The sequence below is a fragment of the Mixophyes fleayi genome, chromosome 6, assembly GCF_038048845.1.
Source record: "Mixophyes fleayi isolate aMixFle1 chromosome 6, aMixFle1.hap1, whole genome shotgun sequence".
NCBI classification, from domain to species: domain Eukaryota; kingdom Metazoa; phylum Chordata; class Amphibia; order Anura; family Limnodynastidae; genus Mixophyes; species Mixophyes fleayi.
This window is the reverse complement of record NC_134407.1, coordinates 52,273,643-52,297,769: the sequence shown is the minus strand read 5'-3', so window position 1 is coordinate 52,297,769 and position 24,127 is coordinate 52,273,643. Positions and strand designations below refer to the sequence as shown.

General features: G+C 39.7%; 1 protein-coding gene across 3 annotated transcripts in view; it reads right to left on the bottom strand.

The window, feature by feature from the left end:
• The window catches only part of ANXA7 (annexin A7), a 31,924-nt gene extending 13,446 nt beyond the window's left edge, over positions 1–18,478 (bottom strand). The window contains exons 1-6 of one of the 3 annotated variants that reach the window (XM_075216527.1): positions 18,314–18,478; positions 6,674–6,725; positions 4,971–5,124; positions 2,665–3,030; positions 1,180–1,220; positions 157–174 (exon numbers count right to left, since the gene is read on the bottom strand). In XM_075216527.1, the coding sequence (XP_075072628.1) occupies positions 157–174; positions 1,180–1,220; positions 2,665–3,030; positions 4,971–5,124; positions 6,674–6,724 (630 nt within the window). In that variant the 5' untranslated portion in view covers position 6,725; positions 18,314–18,478. Of the gene's footprint in view, positions 1–156; positions 175–1,179; positions 1,221–2,664; positions 3,031–4,970; positions 5,125–6,673; positions 6,726–14,913; positions 14,935–18,313 lie in introns of those variants that run through there. The other 2 variants (XM_075216528.1, XM_075216526.1) reach the window with 2 other exon arrangements.
• Between the last annotated feature and the right edge of the window lie 5,649 nt (positions 18,479–24,127).

The window sequence follows — 24,127 nt, the reverse complement described above, 5'->3', positions numbered from 1 at the left end:
TTATATACTACTAAATATTATAGGATCTATAAAAACTTTGTTCCCTTAAAATGTAAGTACATGTGATGCAGCCTCTCTTCTGTGCGAGTAGAAGAAAAGAAATGCATGCATTATACTTAAATAACGCCAAGCAGTTAGCAGCAATGCATGACATACCTGATGTTGCACACTAACCTATAATACACAAAATAGTTATCCACAGTGTGCTAAAAGATTACTAAGCTATTAAAAAAACAACTGTAAAGAAAAAAAAGTATACACATAACAGACATCTATAGCAAGAGCAGATTACTTAGTGTTCTACAGGTGTAGCACAATCACAATGTCCCTCATGATCTTTCAGTATATGGCAAACCTTGCTGCGATCTAACATTCAATGCTAGCTGGTGGTTTGTTTGCCCGACAACTTTACGCTACGAAAGGCCCGGACAACCTGTGGCTCTCTAGGTGTTGTGCGACTACAAGTCCCAGCATACCCTTTCAGCTGTCAGCTGGCAAAGCATGCTGGGCACTTGCAGCTTCACAACACCCGAAGAATCACCAGTTGTCCGGGTCTGGTCTATGGCGTTATGTTTTTGAAAGAACAAACTCCATTTTTAAAGAACAGAAAAGAGTGAACACAAATGGCTAGATCTATATACAAAGTTTTAAAATGTAATCAGGAGTGTTAAATTTTCCATTTTAAAACATAAAAGTAATTAAGAAAGTGATCTAGCTTACCAATTATATTGTGTGATGTATGTTACGAAATATTTTATGCTTTTACATACTTTAATAGTTTACAAAAAGGATTGAACATTCTGGGGGGAATTCAATTGGCCTCGATGTTCCGCAGAACATCGCGGCTGCGCATTTTTACCATTACTACATTAAAATCTTGACTCATTGTTTTCTTCTTTTCCTCACACATCTTTATGTACTGCAAGTGAAAAAAAGTCAGCAAAGATTTAAATAAATAAAATAAAGCGGCAACAATGTTCTGAGGAACATCGCGGCTCATTGAATTCCCCCCTCTGAACGTATCGCTTGCAGATTGTTATGACCTCTTCTATAGCAGACTATTACTTGTGATTTTACAAGTTGTCTTTTACAGCTGTGCTAATTATGGCTGCTAAAGAGTCAATACTGGTAAGGTATTGCTTTGGTCACAAAAGCATGTTCATTGTGATAAATACATACCGCAGGGGACTGTCCAGGTGCTGGCCCTGATGGATATCCACCTATTCAAAAAAATGTTATATGTATATATGTAATGGATAACAAAGTATATGTAGAAATAAAGATGCTTTCGTCTCATGGCTTCAGCTAATATTGCAGCTTAAGGAGAGATACATAGTGACTTATGAAGACAGTTTTCAAAAGCAGGAAAAGGATATAAATTTAATAACTAACCTACATCTACCCATCAAAAGGTCGAGCATAAAAACTCCTTGTAACAAACTGCTCTACTTGGTATCAATGAAAGATACATATTATCCTGGATGAACAGTTCGGGCTTCCAGAGCACCATAATAAATAGTAGTGTTCTCAGGACCAGGTCAATCAAAAAAGTCAAAACTATAGCAACTAATATAGGATATTACAAGCTATAGAAAGAAAGCTACATTTGTAAGTTTTAAAACTTGCAGAAAATGTAGTTTCGTTTGTAACATTAAAATATTTCACAATGCAAAGAGTTGCCTCCCTATCACTCTCCGTTTTACTGCATCAAGCTGCTTTAGCAGTATCCCAACATAAAATCTATTTTACATTATATCAAAGTTTATTTAACAGATGTTCGTACAGATTGCCAGTAGCGACCATTGTGAAATGCGTAAGACATGGCATTTGCAGGACGTTTTTGAACCCAGAGAAAAATCTGTTAATTGTTAAGATAGCTGGATGAGGAAAATGATCTTGTAATCATACACAAGACTAAACATTGATGTATAGCAAAGCGTATTACTGAACTGTGGCCCAATATGCATGTTTATACATAGCCTAATCACAGGTTTAATGCTAGGTTAAAAGTTTGTTTGACTGGTTTGCAATCATAAGTAATTAAATTCCACTGCTAGATGATAGCACAACCAATGAACGCCCTGAATAGCTGAGCGGGACAGAGGGGTAGATTGAGCATCTGTAGGGCAGCATGGGGCTTAGTGGTTAGCACTTCTGCTTCACAGCACTGGGGTCATGAGTTTGATTCCTGACCATAGCCTTAGCTATGTGGAGTTTGTATGTTCTCCCTGTGTTTGCGTGGGTTTCCTCCCACACTTCTAAAACATACTGGTAGGTTAATTGGCTGCTATCAACATTGACCCTAGTCTTTCTTGGTCTGTGTGTGTGTGTATGTTAGGGAATTTAGACTGCAAGCTCCAATGGGGCAAGGACTGATGTGCATGAGTTCTCTGTACAGCGCTGCGGAATTAGTGGCGCTATATAAATAGCTGATGATCCTTCATGCAGGCCCCAACCTCATTATTTGATCTAGTTGTCGAGACTTGATGTCATTGGAAGAAAGGCGTGAGATGGAAATCTCCTGTTGGTAACAAGGATGAATACCTCGACATGCCTAACCATTTTAATGGGAGTTCCAGGGCAGAGCAGAATAATTAAACATAACATTTTATCTTCATTTTTGTTTGCTACTGTGGGATTAAGGTGTTATTGCTATCCACTAACCTGGTCCTCCTCCTCCATAGGTCTGAGGAGCAGGCTGCTGGTATCCTCCATATCCTGGTACACCAGCTGCAGGAGCACCATAGCCACCAGCTGCAGGAGCACCATAGCCACCAGCTGCAGGAGCACCATAGCCACCAGCTGCAGGAGCACCATAGCCACCAGCTGCAGGAGCTCCACCTGGAGGGACACCAAATCCGCCCGCTGGTGGTGCCCCATATCCTCCACCTGCTGGAGCTCCATAACCACCAGCAGGAGCACCAAAGCCAGGTCCTCCATATCCAGGAACACCAGACGGTGCTCCATAGCCTTGACCACTAGGAGGTGCTGCATACCCGCCACCTTGACTTGGGGCTCCATATCCGGGAGCTGGAGAGGAAAAATATTTTAAATTAAAACACTGTACGTCATTTTAAAACAAAATTTGGATATAATGTACCACAACTGATGTTACTGCATAAGATATTTGAGGCGAGTATAATCAATACAATGCTTATTTAATGCAGTTTTGAAAAACCTGATATTAGAACAATCCAAGAAAAAGCCAAATTTTAATATATTACGTTCAAGCATCATTGTAGAGAAATTATAGATCTGTGACTTCCTCTCTTAAGCAGTACTTCCTGCTAAAATGCTTTATATATTATTTATTATTAGCGGTTTATGTGGGCTGAAGCTCAGGTGACACCAGTCTCATGTGATCATTCAGAGCCACTGTGATGAAAGCTGGCAGACTTCCTGCAGTTTGTGTTTCCTCAGTACACAACAATGTTCTTGAACATTAATAACTGCCCAGATATTCTACATTTATTGGAGATATAAACAAACAACTATATATAAGTTATCTGATCAGATATATTTTTAGTGTATAGGCAAAAAGTCCACTTTGCATTATTTACCCACAACTTTGGTAAATATTTTGGTAATTTCACTGTTTATTTCACATATACCAAGCACTTGCTTCTTGTGCAAGTGCTGTATATTTGCAGATAGGTCATCTACAAATATCATGTCTTTCATGGCCCCAAGGCAATGAAACGAGTCAGCTTGCTTTTATAGGTATTTTAGTGTGCTGGAGAAAAGTAATCAGACTTGTTAATATTGCTCCTGTATCTTAATTGGCTACTGCTGTATGAATATGCTGTGGGAAATATTGGAACCAAATATACAGGAGATTTTATACCATTATATGCGGGACAATTATGCTGCTATCTATAGCCCTACACAAGGAGGCATAGGATACGCAAGGCATATTTGAGGAGGGAGTGGTGTCATCGCTGCACAACATCGAATGGTTTCATGCAACCAGTGAGGTTTTGCTACTCCCACGATGGCGAATAAAGAACCATAACAACCCAGTAAGCTGGCAAGACACCGGTCACTTCCTCGCTACTACGGTTGGCTCTACTGAGAACTTTTTTAGTAATTTAAGATCAATTCTGATTACTATTGAGTAACAGCACCCTAAGGCTAGGTACACACTGGCCCGATGACTGCACGAAAAACCTCCAAATCAGCCGTCATCCGACCGTTTGGTCAGATATCGTGTATGTAAAGTGACACGATGATCTAAAATCATTCCAAAGTGTCCATTGTCCGCTCATTTGGCTGTACTGTTTAATATTTTACGACCAATCATGTAGTGTGTATGCACTCATGCTCACGATCTCCACAGAGTTTACAGAGTTGTGCTCTTTTCAACCGATGCTAGCAATGAATATCACGATGAATAAATGTAGAGAGTGCTGTAGAAGGAATAATTAATTTGTTCGTTCTGAGACAGAATGTTTCGTTTCAGAGAAACTGAAGCTAACGAAATTCATTAGGACATGTGGATAGCTATAACAAGGTGGTTTTAATTAGTGTGACAATGTGACAAGGATGAATGAATATTGTGCTGTCATTCTCTGAAGACTAGAGTACCAGATGAAGAGCATAGATCTGAGGGTAAATCGTGTCAGTGTGTAGGCATGAATCGCCAGACTGATCGGACCTTCAGTCGTAGCTACAATAGTTTGAGAGAACAGGTCGGTGTGAAAATTCTTCAGTGTGTACCTAGCCTCAGTAGCCAATTTAAACAGGATACATTATATCGTGGCACTGGATACCTATAATTTTGCAACATTTATGGATTTAAAGACCTGACTTTCTGGCCAGTTTTAAGATTGCTATACAGTTCTCTCTCTTGGAGACCAATCGTTTGATATGTTTTTTATTTATTTTCTTTGTTCAAGAGTATCTCCATTATGTTCTAGTTATGTACACAAGTATTATATAGCAGACAAAGAAAAATAAAATCACTGACTTACCCCCTGGGTAGGATGGCATCCCACCAGGAAAGCCACCAGGGGCGGGGTACCCGCCTGCCTGAGGGTATCCACCACCAGCTGCCGGTGGGTACGCACCTCCAGGGGGAAACTGTCCACCAGGAAATGCCTGCTGGGCACCAGATTGGTCACCCCCCTATTTAAAAAGGGGAAAGAAATGTTAGAAATAGATATATATATATATATATATAACCACACAAACTTCATAAGTGTTAGGAGGTCAGGTACTGTTTTGGACAAGATGGCCTGGTTCTCAGTCTTCATTCCAGTTCATCCCAAAGCTGTTTTATGGGGTTGAGGTCAGGGCTGCACAGTGGCCTAGTGGTTAGCACTTCTGCCTCACAGCACTGGGGTCATGAGTTTGATTCCCGACCATGGCCTTATCTGGGTGGAGTTTGTATGTTCTCCCTGTGTTTGCGTGGGTTTCCTCCCACACTCCAAAAAACATACTGGTAGGTTAATTGGGTGCTATCAAAATTGACCCTAGTCTCTCCCTCTCTGTCTGTCTGTCTCTGTGTGTGAGTGTGTGTCTATATTAGGGAATTTAGACTGCAAGCTCCAATGGGGCAGGGGCCGATGTGAATGAGTTCTCTGTACAGCGCTGCGGAATTAGTGGCGCTCTATAAATAAATGATGATGATGATGACTCCATTGCGGAAGAACTTGACTGGGCCGCACAAACTCATCAAATCATATCTTTGTAGTCCTTACTTTGTGCACTGGGACACAGTCATGTTGGAATAGAAAACTGAAAACTGTTGCCACAAAGTTGGAAGCATAGCATTGTCCAAAATGACTTGGTATGCTGAAGCATTAAGGATTACCCTTCACTGGAAAGAAGGATTATAGCCCAAACCCCGAAAAACAGCCCATGTCATTATCCTTCCTCCACCAAACTTCACAGTTGGCATAATGCAGTCAAGTAGGTAATGTTCTATCGGCATCCGCCAAAACCCAGACTTGCCAATCTGACTGCCAAACAGAGAAGCACAATTTGTTACTCCACAGAACACGTTTCCACTGCTCCACAGTCCAGTGTCGGTGTGCTTTACACCACTCCATTTGACACTTGACATTGGTCTTAGTGATGTGAGGCTTGCATGCAGCTGCTCGGCCATGGAAACCCATTCCATTAAGCCCCTGCCGCACAGGTTTTGTGCCTACATTAATGCCAGTGAAAGTTCAGAACTCTTCAGCTATGGAATTAACAGAGCATTGGCGACTTTTACGCACCATGCGCCTTAGCAGTCGTTGACCCCACTCTGTGATTTTACGTGCTCTTCCACTTTGTGGCCGAGTTTCTGTTGTTCCTAAATGCTTTCACTTTCTAATAATATCACTTACAGTTGACTGTGGAATATTCAGCAGGGAAGAAATTTCACGAACAGTCTTATTGCAAAGGTGGCACCCTATCACAGTACCACGCTTGAAGTCACTGAGCTCTTCAGAACGACCCATTTTCTATTACAAATGTTTGCAAATGGAAACTGCATGGCTGGGTGCTTGATTTTATACACCTCTGGCAACACCTTAACTCAATAATTAACAGGTGTGGCCAAACACTTTTGTCCATCTAGTGTATATATACACACACGAATATATATCTTGCAACAAAAATAACTGCAACAAGTAACACTTTAAACCTATGTTTATAAAGCTCAAAAGACAAAACAGATAATACTTACCGGGTACCCCGGATATCCTGGGAATCCTGACGACGAGTATGGGTACGACATTCTGCAAGACACAAAATGAAAAATAAAAAAGTGTAATTGCCTCTAGTCAACCATCCATACTTCAAAAACTGACACTTCAGCCTGAGTATGTGACCAAGTATTATTTGATTGTACCAAGTTTTATCATATATTAGTATGTCAGAGGCTATAAATATTAACTATACAAGTTTCATAAATAGACTTGAGGATCATAAAAGTAAGAAGTCTTCTTTTAGTGTAAAACATCAGGTGTACCTACTGCATCCTATAGCTCAATTGTGACATTCAGTAAGACTCAAAAAGGAGCATATTCAATTAAGCCACAACATTTTTTTTGTTATTACAGTACCACAACACCGCAAATTTCTGCGGTGCTACAGTAACGCAAGGTGCCTTCGGGTCCATTCTGGAGGAACTTTGAGCTTAATTGAATATGCCCCAAAATGCTTTACTGTTGCAGATTAATGAAGAACGGGGAAACACACACAAAATACAACATAAAGGAGGAGAGAAAGGGGGGTGGGGGGGAGATAGAGATAAGACAACTAGATCAAACAATGAGGTTGGGGCCTACATGAAGGATCATCTTCAGCTATTTATATAGCACCAGTAATCCTTCAGCGCTGTACAGACATCAGTCCCTGCCCCAATGGAGCTTACAGTTTAAAATTCCCAAACATACATACACACTGAGAAAAATAGAAACGGGATAGGACATCAAAATAGTGTAGCATTTAACATACATACATACACAGATCAAGAGAGACTAAGGTCAATTTAATAGCAGCCAATAGTATCTACTAGTATGTTTCTGGAGTGTGGGAACTGCAAAACTAAAAGCTCACACTCCATATGAATTATGGGAAATTCTATGAACTGTTAGTAGTCCATCTGTAGATCGAAGTGAGTGGGAGCGTAGGAAATCATCTTACAGACAGGCGCTGAGGGGAATGTGACATTGCAGGGATGGGGCTGGTTAGTTAACAGTATGACTGCTGCATTTTAAACAAGCTGCAAGCAGTGCAATTCTTTTGCTGGGTGATCCAACCTGAGTGCACTGCAGTTGCCCAAGCATGAGGACAAATGACTGTATAAGATAAGGAAAGATTCAAATGCTCGATTCTGACTATGTTCTCTAGATGAAAGAATGAGGATTTAATCATGAGTGAATCCTGATGTTTAAAGGTCAAGCCACAATAAAGTAGAACACCAACATTCTGCACAGTAGGCTACAAAACCTTAAAGGACGCCACTCAGTACACTTAAATGTAGTATTTGATGGAGTACAGCATGTTAACATTAAATCCTGAGATTCTCATTTCTGATGCTGCTATGTTCACCACACCACTCTTGTACATTACCACTGCCGCTTTGCTTTAAACAGGAAGTGGAGTTCTCGATACCACTCTCTTTATAACTCCCATTTGCATGTATTTGTATGTGCACAGGAGAGGAGCAACAACTAAAGCACTGGCTGTAAACAGTGACAGGAGGGTGCTTGTTGAATCCAACTTCTGTTATATTGTTTAGTTCCACTCCAAACCTTACAAGACCAGATAGATGCCAATAAAGCCATTCTCAGTGCTCATCGCCATCCGCTTCCAAGCATTTCCATCCTTACATAGGTCAATGTAAGGGTATGGATGGAAAGGACTCTCATATCATAAGTATCTTTGAAAGATTCTGACAGCATTTCCCACCACCATGAACAAAACAGCATCTGATGGCATTTCTTATGGAAGATCAGTTTGTCATCCATTCAGCAGAATTCCAGACACTTGCTGACTCTACGCTACTACAAACTGAAGCTGCTGCAGAAACTCAAACGGTTCGAACATCATATTAAGGCACTATGTTAGCGTGGTCTACAGCAGCTACCTGTACATTTAACTAAATCAGTCCAGTATCTGTTCCACAAAGAAATCATGGGAGAACACTAGGAAGCAGGTGTAACAAAGGAGGAAATCAAATTACAATACTAACTCATTTTATTCAAAAGGCTAATAGTTTTCCTTTCAGTCTGACCATATTGTTCAATACATCTGTGATGCAAAATCGCTGAAGATTAAAAGGTACAATATAGTCCTAGATAAAGAATAAAAATAAAACAACTTTTATGTGAATGAACATAGCAGTCTAAGTGTGCAGTAACATAAAAGACTAAGAGCGGTCAAAATAAAAAAGTGGCCTGTCCTTTTCTTTAAAGTCCCACTTCTGCAATGTTTAACTGAAAGCTCTCCGACCTCCCTGCATATGCGGACGGAAGACCAGACACAAACCAGGCACTGTAATGAAACAGCATGTCTCCATTGGGACCTGGGTGTGACAGCATTTTTGCATAGTGTCATCTTTTCTTGTCATAGACACCCTCACCTAAGGCACTACAATGACAGAATTTGCGTAAGCAAACTAGTTCTATTCTCAGCACTGCATTTTTCCATCATTGGACAGTCTGCTCACAATGAATTATATACCACAATAAGTTTCACTTGTGCCAATTTGGGATAAATTTTAAAGGTCTCTAAACTTTAAAGGGTAACCATCACTTAGACAAATTAAGTTTATAGATTAATGTTAAAATAATCACTCCAGATTAAACAAACACCGAGACATCCAACAGTCATTTACTATGGAGGTTGTCACTACACACAACATTATACTCTAATCAGACTGGTAACGCAGTCACTTGTCACTTCTACAAAACGAGACAGCTTGGACAACAACCATTCCAAGGGCAGCAAACATTATATGACTATTGCAGAACATCTGACTAAGGCTCAATATTCAAAAAGATATTGGTCACTAGCAGGAAGCAGGGAACTATGAGTCATATGTCAAAAGTGAGGTTTAATCCACAACGACCTTCAGGGCAGTAATGTGAAGGTCACTAAATGGCCATAACATTGACAAAGATATATATTGTGCTTAAATATTGCCATTGCGAGTGTGTGTGTACATAACTATTCCATTAACATGTGACTTTAGGAGTGCAAGTAAGGTCATCTTAACATCAATATATCTCTAAAGCACCGATTTAAATAAGTTTCATTTTCCAATTAAAAAAAAAAGACGAAAAAAGCCCACAAGAAAATGCATCAGTCATGACAGGGTTTCCCAAACCCAGTCCTCAGGGCTCCCCAACAGTGCAGGTTTTCCGGATCACATGTGACATAATTAGGACCACCTGTGGATCTGTTACAATGTGTCAGTCAGTAATGAATACACCTGTGCTCCAGCAAGGAGATATGGAAAACCTGCACTGTTGGGGAGCCCTGAGGACTGGGTTCGGGAAACCCTGAGTCATGGTATTGTTGTCAGGACTGGAGTAATTAAAGACAGAAATATCATCTAAATCCGAACTCCTAGCACATACAAAAGCCTCTACTCTTTTTGGCTTTACATCAAATATTCACACGTGGATCAGTCACAATCCTAAAAATAGTTGCTGCTATTTTTTTTTTTCTTTACTTAAACAGTAACTATACAGAACACCGCTAAAATATAATGCCAAAATGTAAACATTACTTTATTGCTATATAAACAAATACAGAGAAATGGGTCATTAAAAAGAGTGACTATAGTCCAAAAAAGTGAAATGTAAAAGCCAGAAAACAGAAAGTAGTCTTGTATACTCAGCCGTCGTATATGGTTTTCAGAATTTTGTTGCCGCAGATTCTGAATTTTAAAATCAATTGCAGCTAAATTTTCGGTTCTGTTTTGAGCACTGACCCATGAAGTTCAGGATGTCAAAATAACCATTCCAGAACCAGCAACAAATTCTTAAAATAAAAAAAAACAGATAAAATTTTTTAACTCGATACATATTTATAGTCCCTGTAATTGCAAACTCAAACTTGCACAGGTGCCATACACTATTTGAACATATAGCACTATAAAAAAGAAAGAAAGGCTACATTTAAAGTAGATATTCAAATTATAATCAATTATCAGCCTTAGCCATATCTGAGAGTGTCCTCCCCAAACTATCATTCTGTTATACATTAGGGCTTAATAAACCCCAGCAGATGAAAGCAGTTTTTTAGCCGACTATTGGGTTAATTGAGCAATAAACGGCCACTCGGGACAATATCACATAAGTGTGTATACTTAAACAATTGAAGACAGTGGTTCTAAAGTACCGATCGTCGTTTCAATGAATTGTTCAGCAGAACTATAAATCTCGTTCCAACCTTCTTCCAATCCTGCAGCGTGTACGAAGTCACGATCAATTCCTCAACCAACTGCCAATAGTTCATCAAACAGCGAGGACACAGCACTCATGTGACTGGCATTTCTACCCTGGAATGACTCCAGTGGAGTCAACACTACAAATTCATGGCACAAGACATTCTGTAGTTTTTGTTTAGGGGTGTGTATGAAAATATAACAGTATTTGTATTTTTTATTTTTTTTTGACAAATAATTTGCCAAGACATGTGACAAAACTTCAGAGCTCATGAAGGACTTCAATGAGGCCTACAAATCCCATACCTGCTTGTGGATTTTGCTTTCCAAAGAGTACTCAATCAGGCAGAAGAGGAGTGCGGCTCTGGAAGACGTGGTTAAAGTGTACCTTCCACATTATCCTGGAGCAAATATAGTGGGTAAAAGGGAAGCTATAGAACCTGGAGGACTGTATTTTATAAAAAAAAAAAAAAGAAAAAAGAACTTAACAGATTGAGGCCTTCAAAAAAATCAGGTGCAGGGGCTGAGGATGTGTAAGTGCCCAAGGACATTTCACTCCGGCACAATCATATACATTTCAACCACTACCATGCCACATGCAACAACCCGTCATGGGAGGCCAATCTGTTACCCTGCCAGCCTACAGGACCTCTACACCTATGGGTAGCACAAGTATGCTTTAGTATACAGGGAGTCTGTCACTATTGGAAACACTTGCATTATGAACAGCTGTGACCCCTATGGGTTTGTATGTGGTTCATGTGTGCCGTATTTAAGTTAATATATTCGTTTTACTTTCCCATCTTTAACCCTGAGGAGCAGAGATGGGTGCCATATTCAGACAGCATATAGGCCAAAAGCAGTGCTTATCCATATCTACAGATTTTTTAACTGTATATTTTGTTTGTGGTTTTGGTTTTTAATATGTTATCCAAACTTCATATATTGTCCACGGAGAAATTGTACAATAGTGTCACAGGTCTCGGGTATGACCCAACCTAGAGCTTGAGGTAAAATTGCTGTGCTGTATTTGATTTGTATCTCCTGTAGCCGGGGCATGAGAGAAATAGTCTCTTCTGGAACCACTCTTTGGTCCAACAGGTTCAATATTTTCCCCATCTGTCCCTCCGGGTCTGTGCTTACAGTGTTCTTACCACGGCAACTAGCAAAAGGCCACAAACTTGCTGTTGTTCAATTGTGGCCATTATATTTAAATAAGCCATATTAAATGTGAAGTTGCGAACGAACATACATTATACACAAAGAGGTGGTATAGAATGAATGGCGATTACATATTTCCGACCCCAGAATCTGAGTGTATGGGAGTTTTTGCCAGTGATGTTCAGCCCTTTATTTAAATATTCTGCAGCATATTGCTGCAGAAATATAATTTCAGTGTGTATAGAGACTCAATATTTTCAAACAACATTATGACTGACAAAAACCGCTGACCTGACAGGTTAATCATGCAAAATCATTTAAAATGTGTATAGTTAGTACACATGAATCGACCAGCTTATTGGAACTTCAGTCATAGGTACAATCATTGTAAAGAACACATTTGTCGTAAAATTCTGTAGTGTGTACCCAGCCAAAGCATGGAGCATAGGCAGGATATGATGTGCTGATCATTTGGAAAGTACGCAATAAATATACTTATGCAATTCAAAAATATATTTGAACTTTACACCTTAAATCTGTAAATAATTAAACCTAGTAGCACCTGTATTGTATTGGCTTTTTTTCTTTTTTTAAAAAAAAAAAAGAGGGCCCCCAGTCCCCCCATAGGCTGGATATCTCCGACTCAGTGGCTCGTGCCTTAATCTAAGAAATATTTGCTTTTGGGCCTAGGTACAAGGATGGAATGGACTAGTCTCCGTATTGTAAAGTTAAAGTGACTTATGTTTAGAGTGCCAATCTTTAGTTTTACTTGTCAACTGACTATAATTATATTTAAATACTACAAAGTGATACATGTCTAGATTGCTGGTGTTTTATGACATATTGTTGTGTTTCGTCCCCACTATGTACCCCTTTATGTCCTACCCTTTCCCTATTTCTTTTTTTTTGTATCCTTTGCAATTATCTTAGAAAATTCAATAAACTTTATTTCAGTTAAAAAAAACCTGAAAACGAGGGCCATAATAAGAATTCCAGCAGCAATCATCTTTTACAATGCCACCAAGTTATACATCAGTTTATATACAGACCCCTCAGACACAGTAATGAATGCAATACATACACCAATCAGTCACAGCATTAAAACCACCTGCCTAATATTGTGTAGGTCCCCCTCCTGCCGCCAAAAAAAGCTCTGACCCGTTAAGGCATGGACTCCACAAGACCTCTGAAGTTGTCCTGCGGTATCTGGCTCCATGGCTCGGACTTGCTTTTCCAGCTCATCCAAACAGATGCTCAATTGGATTGAGGTCTGGGGAATTTGGAGGCCAAATATTTGTCATGTTCCTCAAACCATTCCTGAACATGTTTGCAGTGTGGCAGGGTGCATTATCCTGCTGAAAGAGGCCACTGCCATCAGGGAATACTGTTGCCATTAAGAGGTATACTTGATCTGCAACAATGTTTAGGTAGGTGGTACATGTCAAAGTAACATCCACATGAATGCCAGGACCCAAGGTTTACCAGCAGAACATTGCCCAGAGTATCACACTGCTAATGCCGGATTGCCTTTTTCCCCCATAGTACATCCTGGTGTTATCTCTTCCCCAGGTAAACAACGAATACGCACCCGACCATCCACATGATGTAAAAGAAAAATGTGATTTAGACCAGGCCTCCTCCTTCCACTGCTCCATGGTCCAGTTCTGGACTCACATACTTATTGTAGGTGCTTAGGGTGGTGGACAAGGGTCAGCATGGGCACTCTGATCGGTCTGCAGCTACACAACAAGCTGTGATGCACTGTGTGTTCTGACACCTTTCTATCATAGTCAGCATTAACTTTTTCAGCAATTTCTGCTACAGTAGCTCCATTTTGGGATTGGACCAGATGTGCGTAAGGATCAAAGGCTAGTCCATCGATGAGCCTTCGGCACCCATGACCCGGTCTCCAGCTGTCCTTCCATCAACCATTTTTAATAAGTACTAACCACTGCATACTAGGGACACCCCACAAGACCTACCGTTTTGGAGATGCCCTGATACAGTTGTCTAGCCATCACAATTTGGCCCCTGTCAAAGTCGCTCAGATCTTTACACTTGCCCAGTTTTCCTGCTTCCAACGCATCAACTTCAAGCACTGACTGTTCACACTTGCTGCCTAATATATCCCTGTGCATTGTAATGAGATAATCCATGTTATTCACTTTAGTGGTTTTAATGTTGTGGCTGATTGGTGTACATACATACAACAGTAGGTATATTATAAAACAGTTAATAGTGGCAGATATTTTAAAACTAATTTATAGGAACACAATGGTGCTGGACAGGTGTATATATAAACAATTTACATACTGTGCCTTCTAGGAAAGCCGTAGTGCATTACAGTCTGCATAACAATGTCTGAACATGGCAATAAATATTTTATATATTAAATATTCTTCCTCAAGACAGAAACACAACGTATATACACAAGAGGCAAACAAGTACATTTCAATATTAACAGACACGCATACCAGCTCTATTCAGCAGAAGCATAATATATGTATGTATGACACATAATAATTGAATGCTTATGTTTGAACAGCAGGTTTAATATTGATCACCTGCACAATTGACAAACATCAAAGTTGATATCCAGGATATTAACCCTACAAAAAGGTCAAGTATTTCATAATAAGCAATGCAAATAAAAGGCTAATGTACAGCAAATATATGTTCATTAATAATCTTAGGCCCCTGACCTACTGGCTTCAAGACACGTTTTACAAGCTTGGTTTTTTTGCGTGTTTTTTTTTTTTATTAACGATAGCAAAAGCATGGAAATAGAACCCATTCGTTCAATGACCCCGTGGGCACTAGCACGTGTGGTCATGGCTTTTCACAATGCTCCCTGCTCCACTTACTTGCAATCACCATAAGTGAACAAAGTGAGTGTCCTCCATTACATGGATCAAGCTGATTAATAGCTGAAGTAATTTTCTACACTGCGTTCTTTCACATTATTTATACATAATGCTACTGTTACCCACTATTCATACATATTGTGCAATGTCAGAAGTTGCCTTCTGTCAAATACAGACTTTAACCAGTGTGCATTGGCCAACAATTTTAATTTGTTGGCAATCATTAAATCATGAGATTTTGACACGTGGTTTCCATTGTAGTAATCAAGTTCCTGGAACTAAAATAAACTGTCCAAAACATTGAAGGGATCCAAACGGATTTTTTTGTTTTTTACATTCATTTTTGTAAACTATACTTTGGACAGATCAGTATATATGAAAAACCTAAGTTTTGTTTTCTTTAAAATGTAGCCAGCAAGTTGTGTGTGGGGAGCCAGTATTGGTCTGCCCACTCACAGAGCAGCAATACCTCTTGTGCCATAGGCCCCTCTTGTGCCATAGGCCTGTGTGCTCATCCTTTTAGGACTGAAAGTCTTTAACATTGAAAAAAAATACATTAAGTTAGACACAAATCACGTGGTATATTTGGGCGCACAGAATTATAATATGAACTAATGACTTAGTATACTAAAGCTGCTGAAGATCTGTAGATTGTACAAATCCCAGTAGGTTTGGACTTACATATAAACTGATCCAGCGCTATCACAATTAAAAAAAAAAAAAAAAAAAGGAGGATATGATCTAATGGGATGAAAAACAGGTCTCTGATCAGCAATATATACATAATATAATAACTCCCATATATCATGTGAATTTGTATGGGGGAGAAGTTACTTGATTTATACCCAAACCGATGTGTTACTGAGTTACTGATTGAGAACTGAAATTAGGCTTCTCAAGGTTGCTAAGGGCCTGCTGAGGGGTGAATGAGAAAAAAAAAAAAAGTGACAGATATATCCACTAAAAAGTGTATGGGTAGTGAGGTGTAAATTAAACTGCACTAAAGATGCTACAAAAAAAGCTATTTGTTAATTTATTGAACTGATGATTACAAAGATAAAAAAAAAGCCAATGACACACGAGTTGGCACGCAACTAATATATAAAAATTATACAATGGGTAAACAGGATCCTTCTGCATAAGATCCAGCAGTCCACATATATTGAAGATAAAAGATAAAATCAATATATAAAGCTCAAAATGAAAGTCCGATCACATGTAGATCAGAGACACCAGAGTTCAACTGATTGCAAGTTGCATACGTTCCAAACGTTAGGTAGAATAACCTTTATTCTTGCTGTTCATAGCCGCTCTAAATATGGTAAAGAGTCCTTAACCGTTGGCCAGCATTTCCATACGTAGATTAAATCCCAAAAAGTTTGTTGTCAGTGCTGAGAGGGTCCACTGTGCAATGCATGCGTATGTTCATGTTTCTCATATACAATGTGGGCGCAACCAACGCGTTTCGTCACTTGAAAGAGTCACCGTAGTGACTGAATTGTCTATTTAAAAATGGGAGGAGTGGATGTAAAGTATACTACATAACTAATGCATAGGTCAGAAGCATTGGTTATGCCCAAACTGTAAGCCTTTTTAGTAAAACACACGTGAAGTGAAGAAAATATATATCTATACTTATTGTGTATAATACATTGATGACAAGAGGATGTTCAGTTAAAATAAATGGTGAATGACTAATCTGCTGTCAACCATAACCGTTTTAACATTTCTGCAGCAACTGGTTCATGTTTAGAGTCTCCTTCTCATGTCTCCCTCGTCCTAAGTGGGCTACAGCTGCACAGAAATGCCAGTCACCAATGACCGCTTTATGATTGGCAGCAGCAGCTACAATTGCTATTCCTCTACCTTTTGTATATCAAACATTCACCACACTTTTTGGGGTATAAGCCCATTTTGGCAGGGCCATCGTTACCTTCTGCTTCAGGTCATTGTATGTAATGGATTTGAATGCAATCAATTTGTTTTTGTCCCCTCAATGTAAAGCTTTGTTTAATGTCAGTTATTTATAAATACAAGATAATAAAAAATCCTAAAACCTAGTAAATACACAAAAGTAAGCCTACCTGTTTAGTCACAGGAGAAAATAAATATTACCAGGGATCTACACATAAGATATTTATGCTAATTAATAGTGTATATTTACTAAATTATGCTTAAAGGACACCACCTTCAGAGTTTATCCTAGGTAGTAAGATGTGTAGAGGCTTCTCATCTGGAAACACTGTTGCTTTATTTCCACTGCTCAAATACCTCCAAATAGTGGTGTCCTCCAGATAGAGAGAGCTGTGAAAAGCTCAAATTACCAACATCCAAGCTTTAAATTCCTACTGTTTCACTTAAGCAGGAAACCACCTCTCCTACATTTAACAGGGCTCCCACCTATTCCGATTTTCCCAGTACATCCAAGAATTGGAAGTCTCTAAGTTTTTATTCTAGATTTCAGTTTCCTGATACACCCTGTTTAACAAAATACATTTGAATATGCTTTAGTAATTGTTTTATAGTATTTGACAGCCATAATAAGGCATATGGTGCCTTTAATGGAGAAGGCAAATGGCAGATCACATGGATTTCCATATTGTTCTGTATTAGCGTATATGCTTTTTAAAAGGTTATTTAAACTGTGCTACAGGGAGTATACATACCCTTAGAGAAAAGGGGTAAACAAGCCTAATACCAAAGGAGTCTTATCTAAATCCAGACCACTAGAATGTCCAATTTATGTTATCCACACTTGCTGCAATCAGTTGTACAGTGGTACCACTAATTATTTTCTCCCCCCACCTTCTACAGATAGCAAGTCATCAGAAAAAAGGTCTACCATTCCTAAATCCCTTTTCACACAAAATAAATAGTTTTTAAACATAGCATCTGAGGAATCTAAGATTTAAGATCCTAATTTAACATTAAAGCCACCCAAAAACTTTTTTTTTTTTTCATATGACTGATACTTCGACATAAGAATACTGTATTTGCTATGTAATCTGCAATATTAGCTATAGAACTACATTTGGAACACGCTCAGCAACTTTCTCACACCCAGAGAATAACCTTTTTGGGTGTGGTTACATGTCACTGGAGTACTGGAAACCCTGACACACATACACTGCGTGCAGCACTCTCCTTTAATGTAACCACTACCAGATCCTATCAGCTGACCCCAATGCAGTGGACTTTCCCCATAAGTGTTTACAGAACGGCCATAGCAGGGTCTGTGTGCAATGCACAAGCCCAGGGATAGTTAATGTAATCATGTTATATCTATGTACACTTCCTGCAAGGATCCCTATGTGCAACAAAGTTTCCCCACACTTGTACAAGAGCCAGCAGAACCCCCTCCCCGCAGTGTTATGGGGACACAGACCCCCTGGACCCTCACCTTGTCGGGAGACCTACGTCACTGACGACCGTACGGCAGAGCAAAGGAGGAGGAGGCTGGGAATCTCGCTGCTGCCAAGATGGAGCCGTCAACACAGATTCCCTGGGGTGAGGGCGAATATCGTAAATGAGCTACAACCCGGAAGATAAGATTGTTCAAGCCCCCTGATGACGCCGAGTAAAAAAATTTGGAGGCTGGGACAGGGGAGTGGTCTGTGTGATTATAATTGACCCCCATTACCAAGGAAACCAAGAGGCGTGGAAGTGTTTCCAGGGAGGTCCTGCTGGATGATATTGCAAAATATGCAGTGTAACAAGAATAGTCTTTCCTTAAAGAAGTATTCCACATAAATCTAAAATAAAAGGGTTGTGGGTCAAATTCATGGTTGTGGTCAGCCCACCTTATGAAGTTTATTTTATTCTTTTGGTACTTGTTAATTATTCTCTCTTCTGATTGCCATACAATACAGAGGGCATCAAACTGACAGATATACAACACAGAAACAAAATGTTTGCGTGCCATTAATTGGAGAAGCTCATATGTCAGTAAAAGCGCATAGATTTTTGGACCAAGATGGCATTTGCAAATTGTTATCCGCCAATTGCCAAAATTGGGCAAGGATTGGGTGACCCTTTGCAATGTATGGAGTAGGCACACTTATGTACATTGTTTTGTGGAGCAGAGGTTTAATTTTCCAGAGTAAGATTACTGAATTGAAAAAAGGCTGGAGAGGGCACTCTTTAGAGGCAGTCCTCTTGGTACTCTAAGCTGGTGGAAATAGGATCTTGTCCTATACGTTTAGTCGGACAAATTTTGTGCCTTCCAGTTGCAATTTGGTGGAGAAACACATTTCTAGGTGCAGTTTGCACTATGTAAAATAAATCTTCAAACACACAAAGTGACACATAATAATTGAAGCAGTTCCGATGTCCCCTCGCTCTTATGATTAATTTAAGCAATAAATGTTGATGAACTTATATTTTAGCAGATAAACTGAAATATTTTACTGAATGAAAGCGATGACTGTAAAGTGCTAGGCAGCTGAATATTTGATGTGAGGTTTACAGTGATGCCTAATTACATTTCTCTGTTCACACATCTAGGCACACTAGTTTGCAGAGGCATTGCCCAAGAGCAGAATGCAGACATGCACCTTCATTTGTGCAGAACAGACCATCTAGGGGCAAAACCAGGGCATTTTGCGCTGTGCATCGTCTTAAATGGTAAAAGGTCATAAGATTCTCAGTGGGAAGCTGTATACTCCCCTTAAGCACAAACAAAACATTTTGTGCACACAATAAAGCAATGTAAGTAAATCATTAAAAGGTACCTCCACCTAATGTTAATATTTGCACCATAACACCCCTCTATTAACTAGGAGAACCAAAGGGGTTCCTATACTCTGGCTCCTGTGGTTTGAATTGCTTATCCTTGCCAGTGCAGTAATTAACTCTTGTCTAGACTAACAGCATTTAATCATTTTCAGTGGAGCAAATTGGGTGGCTGCTGTTGCTTTACCACTTAGATCTGTATTTCAACATCATGCCCGGTCCTCTAAGGGAGCGCCTGAAGATATGACCCTCCTGGTACCGTTAGCCGGTGAGTACCAAGGTAATAATATGAAAATATGCATAAACTGTCAATGCTGGTGCTTGTAGAACATACTTGCACTTGTAGTGCCACAAGTGTGCACTCCAAGTGTTTATCCCATAGATAAATAATGAAATAGTGTCCTCTTAGATAAAAGACATATACTGCTCAAGGCCGGCACCACCATCAGGCAGCTTTTGACAGCTGCTAAGGGCTCTGGGATCTGGGGGGGGTGGCACTGTGTCCGGATTGTTATGTGTGTATTGTCGCTAACCAATAACGATTGTCGAACCTCGATTTGTGTTTCCAAAGCACAAAGATTTATTCGCAAATAAGTAGAATAATATGCTCAAGCGAAGTAATAGTAAATACAGCCGTTACTTATCGCAGGCGCTCTGGATCCAGTGCAGTCATTCAATCCTGAAGTCTGGGGACAAGATGTCTGCACTCTGGATCACAAGCTGCTGCTTATATACACAATCAAATACAGTAATACAATGAAGATGGTATAGCTTGCATCTATTGGTCCGGGTCTCAGGAATGTCCAAGGGGTCGTCAATCATTGGCTGGTTCATCCTAAGGAATCCAAAGGAGGGGGTCATCTCTGCAGGGGGTATGCTCTGCTCTTCCCGCCCGGATTCCTTAGTCTTAAGTAGTTCATAATTTCCTATCATTCATAACTTGCGTATGCACTCTGCGATTCCCTCGCAGAGTGAACCAAACAGTAGGATATGTAATAAGGTTCATTATGATACCACTCATGATGTTATTCCTTTAACCCATTCCGTGTATTTCACTAATATGCATGTAACTCTGATATATCATATAAATACTACTATATTTCGACATAACTGACTATGTGTTGCAACTACCATTAATGTGTACTATTTTATAAGTATGCGTGTTTGTGCGAATGTACGGTAAAAGACCGATTACTGTTGCTGCCACGTGTAGTGGATGCGTACGCCCTTTCACGCCGTAGCGTGCCCTTGTACGTCATAGCGTACCGTACGCATCTTTTCAGACAAAGACAACCAAGTTTGCTAGACTTTAATTGAAATGACTTTATCCAATTTGCTGACTTCGACAGGATACACACACACTAAGGCTAGGTACACACTGAAGAATTATCGAAGTGTTATCTCAAACGATTGTACCTTTGACTGAAGGTCCTATCAGTCTGGCGATTCATGCATACACACTGACACGATTTACCAGATTTGTGTTCTTCATCTGGTCCTTCATCTGGTCTTCCAGTCTTCAGAGAATGACAGCACAATATTCATTTATTCATTCATTATTGTCACACTGATTAAAACCACCTTGTTATAGCTATCCACATGTCCTAATGAATTTCTTTAGCTTCCGTGACTCCGAAACGAAACATTCGGTCTCAGAAGGAACAAATTAATTATTCCTTCTACAGCACTCTACATTTATTCACTGGAACATTCATCGCTAGCATCGGCTGAAAAGAGCCTGACTCTGTAAACTCTATGGACATCGGAAGCATGAGTGCATACACACTACATGATCGGTCAGTGATTGGTCGGAAAATATTAAACAGTACGACCAACCAAATGAGCCAACAATCGACACTTTGCAATGACTTTCAGCCATCGTGTCACTATACACACTAACCCGACTTCCAAACTAATGGTCGTAGGTCGACTGATTTGCCCGATTATTGGACGAAAACACTCCCATGTGTACCTAGCCTAACAATATCTCTAAGATATTGGTAATAAGAAGGCGGCCAGGGTGCGGGGTAGGCAGTGCATCCTTCACCTGCTAATTCACCATGCTGCTGTCCTTAGGTATAAATAAATGCAGTGCTGCCTTAAGACAGCACTGCCATCCTGTATCTGTCCGGCGCCTGGCTCCCGAGAGGAGCTGAGAGAAGTCAGTTAGCAAAGAAGAAGAAGAGAAGGTAATTACTGCATAGAAAATGGGTGCAGATGAAGCTAAAGAAAACAGGGGAGGGGGATTGTGGCTGGTGAAAATCAGAGGAGAAGTAGCTGGAGAAAACGGAGTGGGGGCTAGAGAAAACTGAGGGAGAGGGAGAGGGAGTGGGATCCGAAGAAAAAATGGGGGAGAGGTGGCTGGAGAAAATGGGGAGGAGAGGAAGCTGGAGAAAATGAGTGGGGAGAGGTGGTTGGGGAAAATGGGGGGAAGGGGAGATTTACATTGAAAAATCCCCACGAGTTACATACTAATAATTTAAAGGAACTTCAGGTTTAAACAACCATTTATATTTTTAGTATTTGCCCGCTATTTGTCTCTCCCCTGTTGATATTAGTATAATTAATTTTACATCTGCAGAGTACATTAACACATAAACAAAGGTAATCTAAATGACATACATAGAGCATTAAGCTATTTAGTAAAATCTTGGTAGGTAAATAAATGATGATGATGACGATGAAATGGAGACGCATTTAAGGTATTGTTTACATGGCGGCTGGATGCGTGCATGTCCAACGTGTCACTTACATTTTGGTTGTAAGGAGATGGGGATATTTCGCTTTCATAATATTCTTAATTTCTCTTCCTCATCTGCATTTTCACTCTGGAGCAGATCCTCATCATATAGAGCTTACATAATAAACAAATGAAATATTTAAAAATGTTTGCATTGGTCATAAATGTTTTAATCTATTTTGTACATTTACCATCATGACTGTAGAGATTTTTATTAATAGACTTAATTTATAACTTTAGTGTCAATTTAAAAGATGTATCATAATTATTTTCTTTTTTGCCTGACTGACTTGTATGTATTATCATCATCATCATTATCATCATCATTTATTTATATAGCGCCAGCAAATTCCATAGCGTCTTACAATTGGGGGACAAACACAGTAATAAACAAACTGGGTGTTTGTACTGTGTCTTGTGGGGGACTTTCTGAGATGTCAATACGTCCCACACCCTATATTTTATAATCATCAAAGATGCCATTAGGTGTCATTTGAAATCCTGCTACCTGATGGAAATGTGCAAATGTTAGAGTGTTGCTATGGATATTTAATAATACATGAACATTACTGCTGCAGATATATATTTTTATACCCCTTCCAATCCACTAAATATTTGATCACTCCTCGAACCACCTTTGAATCCAGAATTTGAGCAATCTCAAAGTCCTAATGTTGAGAGAATTCTGGTACTGTTGAAGAAGATGTTGCTGATGAGAAACGATTAATAATTACTGGTTTCAACAGAGAAATGTGGAAGGAGTTTGAAATATGAAGTCAAGCTGGTAGTTTTAATTTGAAGGACACTGGTTGATAACTTTCAAAATTTTATACGGACCGATGAATCAAGGGGCGAACTTCATTGAAGGAACATTAAGACGAATGTTCCGGGTAGATAACCAGACTTTATCACCCACTTAAAGAGCCAGTACGGCCCTGCGTTTCTTGTCTGCCGCTGTCTTATAGCGAGCAGAGGTTTTCTTGAGTTGGGATATAACTTGGCCCCAGGTAGAAGAAAAGTTCCAAAGGAGTTCTGTGGCAGCAGGAACATTTTCTGAAAACTTGGGCAAATTAGGGTGTAACCCATATATAATAAAAAATGAAGTAGAAGAAGTAGATTCATGAAACAAATTATTATTAGCAAACTCTGCCCTTGGTAGGAGATCCATCCAGTTATCTTGTGAAGCAGAAGAGAACATACGAATAAAGGTCTCAAGGTCTTGATTTACTCTCTCTGTCTGCCCATTAGATTGAGGATGATATCCGGATGAAAAGTTAAGCTGGACTCCTAGTGCCTTACACAAAGCTCGCCAGAATTTGGAGGTAAATTGCACTCCTCTGTCAGAAACAATCTCTTGAGAACACCCATGCAGTCGAAAAATTTCTTGAATGAAATGTTGCGCCAGGATTGAGGAAGAAGGCAAGCCCACAAGTGGTACAAAATGAGCCATCTTTGAAAAGTGGTACACCGCGACCCAGACTGTATTATGACCTCTACTGTTAGGGAGATCGGTTATGAAATCCATGCTGATGTGAGTCCATGGCTTGGAAGGTATAGAAAGGGGTAAGAGAGGTCCCATAGGAGCCAGGCAAGAAGATGTGTGCTGTGCACAAACATCACAGGAAGAAACAAAGTCCTTAACATCAACACGAATGGATGGCCACCAATAGGAGCGGCATATTAACTTGTAGGTTTTCTGAAACCCTGCATGGCCAGAAAATTTAGAAGCATGGTACCAACGTT